This window comes from Podarcis melisellensis, assembly GCF_964234715.1.
Source record: "Podarcis melisellensis genome assembly, chromosome: 7".
Classification (NCBI taxonomy): domain Eukaryota; kingdom Metazoa; phylum Chordata; class Lepidosauria; order Squamata; family Lacertidae; genus Podarcis; species Podarcis melisellensis.
In genome coordinates, this window is record NC_138539.1 from 3,047,690 (window position 1) to 3,065,502 (window position 17,813).

At 48.0% G+C, this 17,813-nt stretch overlaps 1 protein-coding gene across 1 annotated transcript; it reads right to left on the reverse strand.

Annotated features, from left to right (window-relative positions):
• Positions 1-341: 341 nt before the first annotated feature.
• Positions 342-17,046, reverse strand: LOC309374023 (ubiquitin carboxyl-terminal hydrolase CYLD-like). The gene is made up of 15 exons (XM_081918794.1): positions 16,897-17,046; positions 14,308-14,787; positions 12,745-13,026; positions 11,637-11,712; positions 10,584-10,792; positions 9,645-9,798; positions 8,633-8,768; positions 8,181-8,291; positions 7,601-7,692; positions 6,717-6,783; positions 5,339-5,471; positions 4,297-4,405; positions 3,110-3,228; positions 2,376-2,595; positions 342-930 (listed from the first exon to the last, which is right to left on the reverse strand). The coding sequence occupies exons 2-15, from the start codon at positions 14,767-14,769 to the stop codon at positions 746-748; spliced, it is 2,355 nt and encodes a 784-aa protein (XP_081774920.1). The 5' UTR covers positions 14,770-14,787; positions 16,897-17,046; the 3' UTR covers positions 342-745.
• Between the last annotated feature and the right edge of the window lie 767 nt (positions 17,047-17,813).

The following is a 17,813-nucleotide window of genomic DNA, read 5'->3' on the forward strand; positions in this document are numbered from 1 at the left end:
GCACCTGCTGTTCTGGATGGGTGTATATAGTCCACAGTCCTGGCAGCCACACTTCCTTGTGAAAGTTGTAATGGCTGAAAAAGCAGAAGGCGTGAGAGCCATCTCCACACACTTGGGTCATTTTCTCCCAAAACCAAAGGTATTTATCCAAAGTGCTTGTCCTGCCTGAGGCACGTCAACATCGAGATGCTTCAGTTTGAAGCTTCAATTACCATCTAAAACAAATTACACAAATTTAAAAGTGCAAGTCAAGCGCACAGGGCTGCCACGGATGGCAAAGGACGGCACCAGCGACCAAGTGTGCAGAGGAGGGGCAGTCTGCTATTCCCTAGGGATTCTGTCTGAGACATTCAATTCCCACCTCTCCCACCAAGGGGAAGGAATGATCAGAATAAGAGTACTGGATTTTTGGAACCCAGATGAGGTGAAACCCTGAGACAGGCCACTTCCTGGTGCACAGACCAGAGTGTCTTTGTGCAAGCCCAGCCTTGAGCTTCTGCGTTTTCCTGAGTTGTAGCCCTTACCAAAAGGAGTGTGGGAACTGAGAGGGGAGGTTGCTCCACCAATACTAGTCCCACATTTATGACAAGTCCAGATTCGCAGGTTTGAATCACCTGCCCTAGGCAAAGTAGTTTCACTCATTCCATTCTCCAGAGGCGATTCTGTAAACAGCGTGAGAGACAGCGCAGTGGAAGAGCTTCAGAGCCCCTTCCTCTCTGTTCCACTGCAAGAAGCAACCCACTGCTCACTTATAGAGTGCCATTTTCTTGCTTTGGTACATGTACATGTAAGCATCACAGAAGAGGCGCTTAGCTACTCCTTCCATGTCCCGGGGCTGCTGCATGGCCAAGGTGGCTACAGGCATCTCCAGGTACTTGGCAACCTCTGGGCACAGAGTCACAGTGGGAATGTTGAAGCCGTCCTCATCACCTGCGGGAAAGAGAGGAAGATGTTAGTTTCTGTTTATGCCACTGTGCAGTGCTTAGAGTCACAAGACTGTTTTGCATTCCAGAGATTCCAGGCTGTTGGAAGCCTCACAGAAGACAGGAGACGGATGTGATGTTACTGATTCCCTGTTCCTTTGTTTCAGTTGCTCTCTGCTTTCACAGAGAGAGCATGCATTTTTCTTTTCTGTCTTCGTAGTTAGAAATAAAACCTAGCAATGTAGCTCATATTTTCTTGTCCTTCCCTGCATGCTGGATACTTTGCGTAATGAGGAAACATGCTTGGAGCCTCATCAAAGGCTCAGGTCGTTAATCACATCGGAAGAGATTCCGAAGGACTCGACCGGAGGATGAGCTTTTCCAGCTCGGTCGTAGCGAAGATTCTGACAGAAGAGAGGGTCCTTTGGTTAGGTGAACCCTCTTGGGTGCATTTGGAACGACCCCCTGCCTTGTGCAGCCAGGACTGATCAACCTCTGAAACTGCACAGACACACAACTGGGATGGGGTATCATTCGTGAGATATCACTGCCCTTCAAGAAATGAAAGAGGAGCACTTTGTTGATTCAGGAAGCGAGGATTTATTTGTGTCATGGACTGGTTGGGTACAGATGAAGAGCGGGAGGAACCAGCTGGGGAACCCCAAGGGAAGAAGGCTCAGAGCCCTGGGAGTGGTGATGGGACGGTGATGAGTGATCAGAGGGAGAAGACTGGGAGGAGGAGGTGTCAGAAGCTGAAGGGGTAACTGGGCTTAGTGAGCAGGGACAGGGGCATAAGAGGGCTGTGGGGAGGCGAGGACTTTTAGTCTTGGCAACTGATTTCATGCAGTAGGACCTACAGGGCATGAGCTGCTGTGCTCATTAGGCCTGAAACTCAGCCAAGTCTGTGAAGATCATGTTTTGCTAAAAAAAAGTTAACTCCAGCTTCGAACTGTGTGACTTACTGGCCGTCTCTGTTGCATTATACCAAACCGAACTCTTCCTACTGTGTTCTATGCTCACAGAACTGCTTTTGTGTAGCTACGCAATTTTGACATCATAATGCAGATACAGGGAACTTGTGGGCCTCCAGCTGTTGATAGACTCCAACTCCCATCATCCCTAACGATTTGCCCCACTAGCTGAGGCTGATAGGAGCTGGGCCATCCAACAATATTTGAAGGGTCACAGGTTCCCCATCCTTGATATAAACAAGGTGTGGGGAACCTTTGGTTCTCCGGATGTTGCTAAACTACAACTCTCATTAGCCTCAAGCATGTTCAATGGCCAGGGAAGATGGGAATTGTAGTCCCAGACCCCTGCATGTCACATGCATTAAATGAGCCAATCCCTTCCTTCCCCAACATCAAAACAACATCCCTAAATGCATTTGTGGCTTTTTCGGGTTGCGGGGGGAGGCCTGCATGCACCTCTTGAAATAGCACACAAACTTACCATGCCTATCTGCCATGCTGTCAAAGAACATCCAATTCTCCTTCTCTGGTCCGTATTTCACAAAGGAGACATAGTGACTGGTTTCAATGCAGAGAACAGCAAAGAGCTCCAGTTTCTCCCGAGGCACCCGGAAGCTGCCCAGGCGGCTGGCCCTGCAGAACTCCTCGGGGATGTGCAGCTTTGTCAGCTGATGGGCTTTGCGCTGGTAATGAGAGTGAGCCTGCAAACAGCCACAAGACAGTAAAGCTAAAGGGGTGGCGAGGGCTCATGTGGAATGGAGCACCTGCTGCCATCAGGGGGTCTGTGCTTTTAAAGAAAGGAAGTCCACAAGTCAAGGAACTGTGGCCTAGCATCCCTTTTGCTCTCAGAAAACCCACATCCACCCTAACCAAGGCATGCAGAAACACCTGCAGAACCCACAGAACAAAGGGAATGTTCACAGTGAAGAAAAATGATTAAAGTTCTCTGATTCTATGAAAACATTTTAAACAAATAAATACTGCTACCAAATTTGGAGAGGGCCCTCAGGGGCAACTAGAATGCTTTTGGGGAGCCAAGTAAGGCCCACAGGCTGTTGGTTAACCACCCTCTGGTATATACCAAGTCCGTCAGTGCGTTCTTCTAAAGAAAAGGGCTCCTTCACTCCTTTCCTGAAGTCTCAAGAGGAGCAGGCATGAATCTGGGGCCTTAGACGTGAAACTTCTTCCCACTATGGTACAAATGAAAAGGGGTACCTGAGTGCAGCAAGAATCGCAGTACTGCTTCAATCCGGTGTCTGCAAACATCTTGTCTTTGAAGCACGCCGAGCATTCCTGAGTGGCCACAGCTCCACACACAAAACACTCCCTGGGACCTACAGTGGGAGACCATAGATCACACCTTGAACCTTTCAGAGCCTGCCTACAGCTCAGGATGCACTTTCTACTGAGAAATGAATTGGGCCCGAAAATGGCTAAGCGATCTTTAGTGTGGTTCCCCTGGCCAGCTTCCAAGCCACAATGGTATATTGTTGCTTAGATCACACAGATATCCTTGCTAATAGCAGCCTCTAGGCCTGAATCAGGCTCAGGGAGAAAGAAGCACAGCAGGATCTTTCCTGACAAACAAGCTGAACCACCTACAAAATACTTAAGAACGCTCCTTGTACTTATTCTCACAACTGCCCGATGATGAAAGTTAGGCTGAGGGAGAAAGATTTGCCAGGGAGCTTCACGAATGGACCGGCATGAGAACCTCTCACTGTTTAATTCCAGGACGTTCCCAATGAACCCTGGGTTAGTTATAGAGGCCACAGCAATGAATCCATTGAACTGCCATCAGTCTCACACAGTGCTATTGCAGCGTGTCACTCCAAGGAAGTAGTAGTAATAATAATAATAATAATAATAATAATAATAATAATAATAATGATTTATTATTTGTACCCCGCCCATCTGGCTGGGTTTCCCCAGCCACTCTGGGCGGCTTCCAACAAAGATGAAAGATACACTAAAATGTCACATATTAAAAACTTCCCTGAACAGGGCTGCCTTCAGATGTCTTCTGAATGTCAGGTAGATGTTTATCGCTTTGACATCTGGTGGGAGGGCGTTCCACAGGGCGGGCGCCACTACCGAGAAGGCCCTCTGCCTGGTTCCTTGTAACTTGGCCTCTCGCAGTGAGGGAACCGCCAGAAGGCCCTCGGAGCTGGACCTCAGTGTCCGGGCAGAACGATGGGGGTGGAGACGCTCCTTGAGGTCTACTGGGCCTTTGAGGCCGTTTAGGGCTTTAAAGGTCAGCACCAACACTTTGAATTGTGCTTGGAAACGTACTGGGAGCCAATGTAGGTCTTTCAAGAAGTGGATGACAAATCTAGGTAAAGGGAACTAGAATATGTTTGCGTCCACATCCCCACCCCTACCATATGATGCCCATAACTTACTATCCAGCAGCAGGTCAGTAATGTCCAGCTCCAAGGAGGGGATGATTTTGCTGAACATTTTGTATTCCTTCCCAAAACGGGGCATTTGGAGAATAAAGCAGGAGGGAATCTAGGCAGAGGGAGAAATGGAAGCCACATCATCGGGACCTGCTCTGCAGCCAGAAGTTTCCAAGCAATCACACAATGCAGAATCTGGGTTGGGCCGATGGTGAGGGAAGGGCAGTCTATCTGCTTATAGCCACATAGCAAACTGATCTGCAATGGGAAGCCCAGCAGTTTCCTGCATCTCAGAGCTGAGTAGAAGAGGGCACCGCTGCCGAGCAAGTTTCCCTCACCTCTACATGGAAAGTTGTGCCTGCTCAAAGTTCAATACAATTCTTGGCAAAGGCGGTGAGGGAACTGCTGGTATTCCTGGATGAGACCAAGTACAGTGGTACCTTGGGTTACATATGCTTCAGGTTACATATGCTTCAGGTTACAGACTCCACTAACCACTACATAGTACCTCGGGTTAAGAACTTTGCTTCAGGATGAGAACAGAAATTGTGCTCTGGCGGCGCGGCGGCAGCAGGAGGCCCCATTAGCTAAAGTGGTGCTTCAGGTTAAGAACAGTTTCAGGTTAAGAATGGACCTCCAGAACGAATTAAGTACTTAACCCGAGGTGCCACTGTAGCTAGACCAGGGTTTCCCAAACTTGGGTGTTTTTTGGACTACAACTCCCATCATCCCTGACCACTGGTCCTCCCAGTTAGGGATAATGGGAGGTTTAGTCCAACAAAAGCCAGAGACCCAAGTTTGGGAAACCCTGGTCTAGATGTCCTACAATGTGGGTTCAGGTTCAGAACTGAACCAGCCTTGGTCGCCCTGATGGATGACCATGAAACAGACAGGGGGAGTGTGTCCCTGTTGATTGAGCTCAATATCTCAGCAGCTTTTGACACATTAACCAAGATATCCTCCTGAAGAGGCTCAGGTCATGCTCTACAGGGTCAGAATGTTCAGACACAGAGAAGCAGCAACCAAAAGGGCCACAATGACTCACCTCCACCAGCTTGAGATCAGATGAGAGAAAGGAATGCTCTACCAGCTGCTGCACGTTGGGCACCACCAAGTCCTCCTGCTTGTCCATGAATATCTGGTAGCAGTAGCACTCCTGCTCCTTGAGCCTTCCAGATCTGAAAGTGATGGGCAGGTGACTCCTCTGCGGCTATCTCAGAGTGGAACCCCACTCCCCACAAAAGGAATTATTAGAGCAATGGCAGCTGTTTCAATGGTGCAATGGGAAAATGAATTTCTTAGGCTTCTCCCCATTCCCTCTGAGGAGCATTATGGGGCGCAGGGGGTGCGGCTGGGTGGAAGCCAGGCTCCCCCATTCTGAGCCACTGCAGGCATACAAACTCTTAACAAACTGCTTTTGAGTTACGGTCAGCTAGAGACCTGGAGAACTTGGGTTTGCCTCCACCAACACCTGAGGCTCTCTAGACTTCAAAACAAACTTGTAGAGCTGAATACTAATTCCCTAGCCAAATAAAAATAGTTAGCAATGGTGCCCTTCCCTGCAATTTTCCTCTGGCACAGGGGTGGTTAACCCTTGGGTCATCCAGTTGCTGCTGAACTACAAATCCACGACAATTAGCAGTGCTGGATGGGGCTGGAGATAGTCTAGACTATCTAGGCGGCAGCTAGACTGGTGACTGGGAGCGGCCGGCGGGACCACATAACACCGGTCTTAAAAGACCTACATTGGCTCCCAGTACGTTTCCGAGCACAATTCAAAGTATTGGTGCTGACCTTTAAAGCCCTAAACTGCCTTAGTCCTGTATACCTGAAGGAGCGTCTCCACCCCCATCGTTCTACCCAGACACTGAGGTCCAGCTCCGAGGGCCTTCTGGCGGTTCCCTCCCTGCGAGAAGCAAAGTTACAGGGAACCAGGCAGAGGGCCTTCTCGGTGGTGGCACCCACCCTGTGGAATGCCCTCCCACCAGATGTCAAAGAGAACAACAACTACCAGACTTTTAGAAGACATCTGAAGGCAGCCCTGTTCAGGGAAGCTTTTAATGTTTGATGTATTAGAGTATTTTAATATTTTGGGGGGGAAGCCGCCCAGAGTGGCTGGGGAAGCCCACCCAGATGGGCGGGGTACAAATAATAAATTATTATTATTATTATATTATATTATTATCTCAAGGGCCACAAGTCAGTCCTGCTCCACCAGGCCTAAGGCACTGCCCCTTTCCTCCTTCTCCACTTCTCCCCTGACCACAGAGAGGTATTTTGACAGCTTCCCATTACCACTTTAAGTCACCAGCCACCCAGATCAACTCCCTCTGAGGCATAAGATCCTTTGAAATCTGATTATTTCTTCCTAGTCCCAGAAACACGCAGCCCATATTTCTCAGCTCTTCGGGGTGAAAACTTACTGCAGCTTCAGAAGCGGTTCTATCCCAAGGATGTGATGCATGATGAGATTAAGAAACTCCTCAGGGTCTAAAAGGGCAAAGTAAACACCACATCAGACACGCTGCTCCCTTCTTCTCCAGCTGCTGACAGACACGGGCAAATCTTTTGTATAAATAAGAGCATAAGCGGAGTCTGATGGGTCAGGCTGGGGGCCCATTCAGTGCAGAGTCCTCTTCCCACAGTGGCCAACCAGAGGCCTCTTCTGGGAAGCCCGCAATTAGGATTTGAGCACAAGAGCATTTTCTTCTCCAGTGGTTTCCAGCAGCTGCTATTCGGAGGCTTTCTACCTCCGACAGTGGAAGAAGAAACGAAGGAGAGACGCCGCGGGCGGGGTGGGTGTATAGGTAACTAGCCCCCTCCATCACTTAAGAACAGAGCAAGAACACACAGAAAACGGAGCCAAAAAGCAGGGGAGCAGGGAACTTGTGTCTTCTTTCATTGCAGGATACAGGACTCCCCACTGTCCCGCAACCAATGGCGGCCAGGAGTATTGGCTTGACACAGCAGATACCAGCTCTCATGCTATGCCACACCAAACTGGCCAGGTAGCTCTTTAACTTTTGTCAAAAGCTTTAAGGGAAGGAGGACCACGCCCACCCAGGGTCTTTGATTGTAGTCTTGCGAAAAATCCAATTTGGGATTTCTAGCAATTCCATCTTTATCCTGCCCTCTCCGACAAGAAACCCATGAGGTAGATTAGGCCGGCTGAGAGAGACAGTGATCTATTGCAGTCTCCTCCACCAGTCAGGTTTGTGGCTGAGCAGGGATCTGATACTGGAATAGCTTAATGGACATCAAAGTGCACCAGAGAATGAGACCCCAAAGGGAGGGGGAAATTAATCACCTTTCTCAGAAGTGGCAAAGCTGGAACATTCTCCCTTCTCAGTCAATTGGTGTCGAAGGTCCATCACATTTCTAGCAGCAACAAATCCTTTCCTGAGAAGAGGAGGGAATTGTGTCATCTCTTCAAGAAACTGACAAGGTATTAAACCCTGGTCTGCATAAATGCATGACACATCCCCAAAATCCCAAATGCCAAGGGGACACTGCTGATTAATAACTAAAATTAATATAGATTTGCTTATTTTGCAGAATTTATTCTGCTTCACAATGGGGGAAGAAACAAGGAACTCCTCAGAAACCCAAGTTGCATCTTCTGAAATCCATTGAGTCCACCCTGTTCAGCTTCTTCGATTTCACCAGGCTCCAAAGCTTACTGCAGAGCTATGGGAACTAGAAACTTTGCAGAGGGTTTTGTTGGTTTTTCTATAGAAGGGGAACCTCTCTGCTTTGAGAATGCAGAATTCAGCATGTGACACTGAAAGCTGCACCTGCAAAAATTGCAGATAGACAAAGAGGCAAATAATAGAGCTGAGTTGTGGACTGCTCCCGTTGGTCAGGAGGACACCCCTTTAGCTACTCACTGCCTGAGAGGGTTGACTATCTTGTCCCGGAGGATGTTCTGAACGTGCCCATCAGGTGGGAGGGAGGGTTTGAAGAGCATGGAATCCAACACAGAGGTGCAGGAGAAGAGGCTGTGGTGAGAGAGGACGCACTTGGTAACTTTGCTAGGTTGGCAGCAACACTCCAGAGTAGGGGATTAAAACAAAAACGAAAAACTGACATGGAGACAGAGAGAAATTGAAGCAACAGCATGAGCGGCAGAGAATAGATTTTTCCCATCAAGCTGAATTTGATAGTGCAGTTCACATACCCTACAAAGACCCTCAGCCATGAGAAGAGAAACGTGATTATTCAGGACCTAAGCACAGTCCCTGAAGGTGCACAAAGGGGGCTATTTCCCATAAACTAAACGGACCTAATGTGGTTTCCACTTGTATGGGGGTTTGGAAAGGAAGCAAGCAGACCCACCTACCTGAAAAGTGCAGCATCCATGTAGCAAGAATTGCAGTGGCCCTGGATCCCCTTCATCCGCCCTTCCAGGACATTCACGGCCACATCATCCCTGAGAGGGGGCGAGTTGCTTAGGACAGCAGGAGCATCCAGTCCACCTGAAACAGACGGATACTTCCTCTTTCAAAAAACACCTCTAATGTTCTGCTCCTGAAAATATGCCTCTCTTCTTTTAGCTTAGACATGATGCAACAAACCATGATGAGAAGGGCAACATAAAGAGCGGGGGGGAACTGGTTGAAAGCTGCAAATGGACCACTTGATCCTCACCACCAATTGGCCAATTGGTGTCAAAGAAGGATAGAACTTTCTTTATGTATGCTACAGCAGCAGCAAGAATACTCATCGCAAAGCATTGGAAGACACAAGACCTACCCACTCTGGAAGAATGGCAGATGCAAGTAATGGACTACATAGAGTTGGTGGAAATGACTGGCAGAATCCGAGACCAGGGAGAAGAGTTGGTGGAAGAAGATTGGAGGAAATTTAAAATTTATTTACAGAAACATTGTAAAAAAATTTGAATATTAATGACATTGAAATGAACTGAAGGGGTTCTAGCAACAAGGTAAAACATAAGATTGGCTTGATAATAGATAAATTAATTGGATATGAATTTGCTGAGCTAATTTTCAAAAGGGATACAAAAAAGGGAGATGTGAGGAAGTCAGGAAAATAAGTGAATCAAAGAGGAAGAATTAAAAAGAGGGATTTTGTGTTGTTTTTTTATGTGTTCTTTCTTTTCTTTTTTGTTTTTCTTTTTTCTAAGTTAAACTTCTGAATTTTTTGTACTTTGTAACCTCATATTTTTGTGTATGTGTTTTTTCCTTTTTCTGTTTGTTGTTATTCTTAAGACTTAATAAAATATCATTTAAAAAAAATAATAAAGAGCGGGGGGGGGAACTGGTCGAAAGCTGCAAATAGACCACTTGATCCTCACCGCGGTGTATCTTCAGTGGAGGAAGGGAACTTACTCAGCTCTGTGGACTCTGGGGCAGTGTGGCTGATGGACTGGAAGCGCATGTCCGGCTGGCACGACTCCAGCCTCACAAAGAGGCCACGCTTTGGGGGGCAAGTGAAGTAGCGCACCCCCTGCAACTCGCCATCAGAAACGCCCTTATCTTCATCCTGTGTGGGAGGGTGAAATCTCTCAGTCAGACAGGCAAGCATCCTGGTCAGAATCTCCCCTAGCAGTCTCACGGACAAGGAAAAGGAACAAGAGGGAATTCCAGGGGATTCCACATGGGAAGCTGTGCCTGTACCATCCTCTCTGTTCTTCCTATCAGAGACAAGAACTCCTCAAACCCCTCTTGGACCCTGCAGGTGAGTTACCAACACCTCTCAATCTGTGGTACTAAAGGCTGACGAAAAGACTGAGAGTCAAACCGTCGCAATTAAATTACCCACCTCAAGACTCTTGGCTATTGTAGTCCATTTCTTAAGAGGGGGAAGCAGGCTTTCATTTCCAGTAGTCCTGTCAACTGCATGTCCATTTACCCATTGCATAGCCCAACCCTTTGATACAGTTCTTGATCCTACTAACATGAATCTTTAAAAATGTAGTATAAACACTGACAACTGGGAAACACCAGCCTGCAAATGCTCCAACTGGAGAACAGCCTTTACCAAAGGTGTCATGGGCTTTGAAGACACTCGAACTCAGGACGCAAGGGAGAAACGTGCCAAGAGGAAGGAATGCTTGGCAAACCCTCACCAGGATCAACTCCCGCCCAGAAACCTATGTCCCCACTGTGGAAGGACGTGTGGATCCAGAATTGGCCTCCACAGTCCCTAACGGACTCACTGTTAAAACCTTGTTCATGGAAGACAATCTTACTCAGCTACGAGGGACTGCCAAAGAAGAAGCTATAGATGTCAAATACCATGAATGGATGCATGGATGGAACTCTCACCAGCTCAACTCCTGCCATTTTCTGCCGATTTTCAGGCAGACAGCCAATCCAACAGATTGTTCCCGTGACTGAGTTCCCCTTGTCCAGGTTGATCCGTACCACTGAGTTCACGTCAAGGGAGGGTGACTTGCTTTCCAGATCCTCTGCACTCTCACTTCTCTTGCGCTTAGGCTGGTCCTGGAGCCCACTATCAGCATCCACTTCAAAGCCTGAAAGGCAACACATATGTATTATGCCAGACAGACTTTTGTAATTAACATTTTGATGCTGTTTTATTACTTTGCTGTTGAAGACACTGGGTGGGAGCTGGAGAGTAGGAATTTATGAGTGACATAGCCATTTTGCAGGTCTGGCTGCTTAGTACAGTGGTGCCTCGCAAGAAGAAATTAATCCGTTCCACGAGTCTCTTCGTCTTGCGGTTTTTTCGTCTTGCGAAGCAAGCCCATAGGGAAATTCGTATTGCGGAACGACTCAAAGAACGGAAAACTCTTTCGTCTTGCGCGTTTTTCGTCTTGCGAGGCATTCGTCTTGCGAGGTACCACTGTATTCTCTTTAGCAACCTAAGACCTGATTTGGGTTAGGAAGTTAGGCTAACCCTCACTTACACTCTGCCATGCACTTGACTTTCTGTTACTAAAGGAATTGCTATAGGGTGCCTAGGTATGTTTGCCTCTGCATTCTACCCATCAGTGTTGAAATGCACCTTTGCTTCAGCAGAATATTTTCCTGGTTGATGCAGGGCCATCAGAAGGCCTGGGTTCCTTCCAAATAACAAGTGCCTTCTCATTTTCACTTCTCCCTCCGTGCATTCTTCAGCTAGGCGCTCAAGAATGCTTGGTGCCTCAATGTTTTAAGAGGAGTGCAACACAGAAAAATATACCCTATGCATCTTATAATTTGATGAAAAGGCACACTACAAAGGTGGTTGGTGTGCATGTTATTGTTTTCGGTAGCAGCCTTATAGACTCCAGCCCCAATGCTACAGTAGAACCAATAAGATTTCTGGTCCTCCAGAAATGGAGAAGCAAAGCTACCACAGAACTCCTGAGTCACCTGGGGAAAGCAGCTCCTCTTTAACCACAGAGTCCATGGGGATAACGCGAAAAACATCTTCTGATCCTTCTTCCTCCTATAAACCAAAATAGAATGTGGGTGTATGTTTTAATCTGTTTTTAGCTTATTCCTGATTTTATGCTTTGAAAGATTTACAAAGTTGTTTTATGGGTTTTCTTACTGATAATTTATTGATTTATTCTCCCTGTAAACAGCTTTGAGTTTTGGTTTTTTTTAAACAATCAAGCAGTGTATTAATTTATGAAATAAATGAAGTAGAAAATTTAAGGATGTACCAGGAAGTTTTACATACAAAGTATGTGAGCTACTACTAAGCTACATATTCACCATGGATATCACTGGCTTTGTTCACACCAAGCCATGGTTTGTTTAACAAACCACAAGCTGTCACACAGACAACCACAGCTTGTTTCTTCAAAGCTTAGATTGTTTTCTAGCTGCTTCTTTGGTGAGCATCTTGGGTAGCGTTAAGCGCATGTGCAGAAGTGGCAAAACGTGACCTGCGCATGCGCAGACGTGCTGTCACATCTTACGTTCTCTTCAGGATGCGAACGGGGCTCCGGAACAGATCCCATTCACATCCCGAGGTACCACTGTACTGCAGTTGTTATATAAAGGATTATTATTATGACTGGAATGTAATGGAAATTAATAAGATTTTGGAGGCAGAAATAAAGCAAATAATCAAGCCATCAATTCTAGCATGCAGGGGGGCATCTTATCTAAATTATTTAAGTCAGCATTTGAACAATTGGTATTAATAACTGTATTATAAATTGTTATTGTTATAATGAAGCTATTATTGGATTGTAATTGAAAACAAATAAAAAATATTATCATAATATAGCAACCCATGGCTTAGTGTTATGTGCAGACCCGGCCATTTTATCCATCTGCCCAGATAAGGACAAGCAAGCATTTATCAGTTTCAACTGGCAGAGGAGACCTGTTGCATTATTTCCCTTCCTTGCTCTTTTTGGCGCAACCCCAAAATGGGGGCATCTTCATTCTCTATTTTCAGGACATTACTGTCTCAATGAATGCCTCCTCCGGAAGGATTTAATCAGAATGGTGATGACTTTCTTACCGGACACATTTTAACCATCCAGGTGTTTTCCTCCTTGAATACATCCATTGCTATTCCTCGCATGAAGGCATCATCCAAATAGAAGCCGATTGTATCCCCCGCTTTCACTGGAGATGCCCCAACTGCGCCCGGATTTCCCTCTTGCTTCGCCATGCCCTTCTCTGGTGCTGATACAAACTGCAGTTTGTTACATGGGAGGAAAAGGCCACAGTCCTTTTTACACTTGAAGTATTCTGTCCCATTGTAGGTACCATCACAGCGGCCTTTGCCTTCACCGTCACCCTGGAGAAGCAGCAGATAGGTTATGTTATCAGGATGTTAACAAAGAGAGGACACATGAGAATAGCCCATTTCTGCTACAAGTATGTGAGTATCATGTAGGAACCAAAGTATACCCTTCAGAGGAGCAGAACAGCTTCCCATCCCTCAGAAAAACTGCACTGTAGTTGCAATTAATCCAGAATGCGGCAGCTAGACTGGTGACTGGGAGTTGCCGCCGGGACCACATAACACCAGTTCTGAGAGATCTGCATTGGCTCCCAGTACGTTTCCGAGCACAATTCAAAGTGTTGGTGCTGAGCTTTAAAGCCCTAAACGGCCTCAGTCCTGTATACCTGAAGGAGCATCTCCACCCCCATCATTCAGCCCGGACACTGAGATCCAGCACCGAGGGTCTTCTGGTGGTTCCCTCCCTGTGAGAAATGAGGTTACAGGGAACCAGACAGAGGGCCTTCTTGGTAGTGGCGCCCGCCCTGTGGAACACCCTCCCTTCAGATGTGAAGGAAATAAGCAGCTATCTTCTCTTTAAAAGACATCTGCAGGCAGACCTGTTTAGGGAAGTTTTTAATATTTAATGCTGTATTGCTTTTAACACTTGATTGGAAGCTGCCCAGAGTGGCTGGGGAAACTCAGCCAGATAGGCAGGGTATATATACATTTATTATTATTATTATTATTATTATTATTATTATTATTATTAATCATAAAGCCTAAAACCATACAGGTAGCATGCGGCTGAATAAAATTCAGGAATTGCCCCATTAAAACTTACTAAATTTACTTCTAGCTTTCCATTTCCATTGCCCCAAAGGAGCACACTTTTCATGTACTGCTTAACTCAAAACTTCCATCACGTGACTTCTGTTTAATGTGGCTGCATTAATTCTATCTTACTCCCTTCACGGTAACCAAAAGAGATTGGCAAGAAACAGACTAAAATGAGCATGTTATTATGGCTTAGCCAGAAAATAATGTATTTTTCCTTCTTTGAAACCATGCAGCCTGCTGAAAGGTTTTGCGGATCTCAAAAGCTTGTGTGAGACATTTTGAACTGGCTGGCCCAAGAAAGCATTTAATGCTTCTCCTTCTTTCATGTGAGCTAGGCAAAGCACTTGGCTCTTCTAAACAAGAGACTCAGACCTAACATGCAAGGCAATGTACTTTTCTCTTATGGATTACTGAGAAAGTATTTATATAGCCTATTTAAGCGTTCAAAGGCTAAATTTAATTACAGACCAGACCGTAAAAATTCAGGACAATTACAACCTCCATAAATGGCCTCACCTGCAGCTCTACACCAAAGTAAACCGGGCTGAGCCCAGATGGTAAAGGGCTCCTATGAACCTTCCCAATGTAGCAGATGGTACCAGAGAAAGTCTGATGGTCTAGTTCCACAAAGACTTGCTGTCCCTGTTTGGCATTCATGGCTGCATCCAGAACATGCCTGTTCAGAAAACAGTTCAACCGTTCATGAATGTTGCTGATGGCTGAAAGATAATCAGCCATCTTGTCAGGCAAAGGCTGCAGAATTTCAGCATCCAAAGTGACCACGGATCCATCCTGCTCCATGACAACCCTCAAGAAGCGAGTGGGTGACAATCTAATGCACCGCAAGTAAGTCTGTTCGTTCAGGTAACACATACTCCCAGCAGGAAAAAATTTGCTGCCATAAGGGTGGTTTTCAGTCAGGATGTAATACATGTTCTTATCCCCATGGGAAGGCTGGTACATAGGTACAGTACTCATCTTCACATTCCTTCAGTCCTAAAAATAAATTACACAATCATGTCATAGGGGAACTCAATAAACCTACTTTAGTCATTGAATAGAAGAAACAAATAATCTTAGGAATGCTTGCAGGTAATTCCTGGACAATGAGAATCAGGAAGTGGGAAGACTCCCCATCATATTTAACATTTAACTCAACCATTTATTTATTTAGAACAGGAGTGCTGAGAATTCTCTGGCAGATGCAAGAAATTAGCAGCAACCAACAAACCCCAATAAGCAATACCGCAGTCAAAACGTCATCAGTGACAAGTATACCTCCCCCAGCCCCCGGAGCACTTGAACTACAAGTCCCACCAGCCCCAGCACCTAGGGGTTGCCCTACAACTCCCACCAGTCAGAAGAACCCAGCAAGCTTGGACTACAACTGCCACCAGCTCCAGCACCTAAAAGTTGCCCTACAATTCACCAGTCAGCAGCACCCAGCGAGTTTGGACTACAACTCCCAGCAGCCAGCAGCACCTATCCAGGTTGGACTACAACTTCCACCAACCAGCAGCACCCAGCGAGTTTGGACTGCTATTCCTACCAGTCAGCAGCACCCATCCAGGTTGGACTACAAGGCCGTGTGGATCCAGAATTGGCCTCCACAGTCGTTTACGGACTCATTGTTAAAACCGTGTTTATGGAAGACAATCTTAACTCAGCTACGAGTGATAGCCAAAGAAGAAGAAGAAGAACTCCCACCAGCCAGCAGCACCCAGCGGGGTTGGACTACAACTCCCACCTGCCCCAGCACCTAGAGGTTGCCCTACAACTCCCACCAGTCAGCAGAACCCAGCAAGCTTGGACTACAACTCCCACCAGCTCCAGCACCTAAAAGTTGCCCTACAATTCACCAGTCAGCAGCACCCAGCGAGTTTGGACTACAACGCCCACCAGCCCCAGCACCTAGAGGTTGCCCTACAATTCCCACCACTCAGCAGCACCCATCAAGGTTGTCCTACAACTCCCACCAGCCTCAGCACCTAAACGTTGCCCTACAATTCCCACCAGTCAGCAGCACCCAGAGAGTTTGGACTACAATTCCCACCAGCCAGCAGAACCCAGCGAGTTTGGACTACAACTCCCACCAGCCAGCAGAACCCAGCGAGTTTGGACTACAACTCCCACCTGCCTCAGCACCTAAAAGTTGCCTACAACTCCCACCCGTCAGCAGCACCCAGCGAGTTTGGACTACAAGTCCCATCAGCCCCAGCACCTAGGGGTTGCCCTACAATTCCCACCAGTCAGCAGAACCCAGCGAGTTTGGACTACAAGTCCCATCAGCCCCAGCACCTAGGGGTTGCCCTACAATTCCCACCAGCCAGCAGAACCCAGCGAGTTTGGACTACAATTCCCACCACTCAGCAGCACCCATCAAGGTTGTCCTACAACTCCCACCAGCCTCAGCACCTAAAAGTTGCCCAACAATTCCCACCAGTCAGCAGCACCCAGCGAGTTTGGACTACAAGTCCCATCAGCCCCAGCACCTAGGGGTTGCCCTACAATTCCCACCAGTCAGCAGAACCCAGCGAGTTTGGACTACAACTCCCACCAGCCAGCAGCACCCAGCAAGCTTGGACTACAACTCCCACCAGCCAGCAGCACCCAGCAAGCTTGGACTACAACTCCCACCTGCCTCAGCACCTAAAAGTTGCCTACAACTCCCACCCGTCAGCAGCACCCAGCGGGGTTGGACTACAACTCCCACCAGCCAGCAGCACCCAGCAAGCTTGGACTACAACTCCCACCAGCCAGCAGCACCCAGCAAGCTTGGACTACAACTCCCACCAGCCAGCAGAACCCAGCGAGTTTGGACTACAACTCCCACCCGTCAGCAGCACCCAGGGGGGTTGCCCTACAACTCCCACCCGCTCCCAGTCGCCGTGCAGCCCCTTGACGGGCCCCAGGTTGGCCAAGGCCGCGCTCGGAGGTCCGGCGGAGGCCCCTCTCCCCGCGGAGCCCCCCCCCTCCGGCCTCTGCCCTCCCTCGCAGGGCTGTTGTGAGGGTGGACGGGGGGGGAGGAGCCTCGCCGGAGGAAACCTGCCAGGGAAAGGGCAGCCCTGCGGGAGAGAAGGGCGGGGGCGCCGCGGGGTCCCTCACCTGCTCGCTCCGCTCGGCGACGGGCCCAGCCGGCGCCGAAGCCGTTCCGGTTTCGCTCTGAGGAAAGGCCATAGAGCGCAGGGGGCGGGGCGGCCAGAGCGTCCACAGGAGGCCGTCGCCCACTCTTTTCCCTCAGGTCAATCCGCAGCCAGGGCCGCCTCAGCCGCCAATCGGAATGAAGGGGTGGGCGGCACAGGAGCGGGGCTTGGCCAATCAAGAAAGAGGAGGAGGAGTCGGAACGAGGAAGCTCAAGACGGAATCCGGACTTGGCCAATGGGGAAACTCCGGTAGCGGCCGGGCAAATAAACCCACACGCAGGCACCAGCGCGTTGTGCGCATGCGTAAGCCTTCACGTCAGGAGGTTTGGGCCGCGTTCTGCGGGCGCTTCCCCCGCCAAGGATTCTGGGAGTTGTAGTTTGCTGAGGCTGTTTAGCAGGCAGCCTAAGGATAGGGGAACTGGGGGTGCTACCTTTGTCAGACTGGGGAAACCCAGCCAGATGGGCGGGGTATAAATAATAAAATTATTATTACTATATGTGCCCCTTCCTGGCATGCCCTTCTCAAAGTGCTTTTGCCTCCCACTGGGATGATGTTTTTTATTAATAATAATAATAATAATAATAATAATAATAATAATAATAATTTATTATTTATACCCCGCCCATCTGGCTGGGCCTCCCCAGCCACTCTGGGCGGCTTCCATAGAAACCCAAAATACAGTAAAATATCACACGTTAAAAACTTCCCTGAACAGGGCTGCCTTAAGATGTCTTCTGAATGTCAGGTAGTTGTTTATCTCTTTGACATCTGTTGGAAGGGCATTCCACAGGGCGGGCGCCACTACCGAGAAGGCCCTCTGCCTGGTTCCCTGTAGCCTCACTTCTCGCAATGAGGGAACCGCCAAAAGGCCCTCAGTG

Bases quoted from the DNA above. Each gene is read 5' to 3' on its own strand.
- LOC309374023 (XM_081918794.1), bottom strand. From the start codon at position 14,769: ATGAGTACTGTACCTATGTACCAGCCTTCCCATGGGGATAAGAACATG. The intron at 6,784-7,600 runs GTGATTAATTTC...TTGCCCTTTTAG, and splicing joins CTTTGCCACTTCTGAGAAAG to ACCCTGAGGAGTTTCTTAAT. The intron at 2,596-3,109 runs GTACCCCTTTTC...GGCTGTTTGCAG, and splicing joins GCGATTCTTGCTGCACTCAG to GCTCACTCTCATTACCAGCG.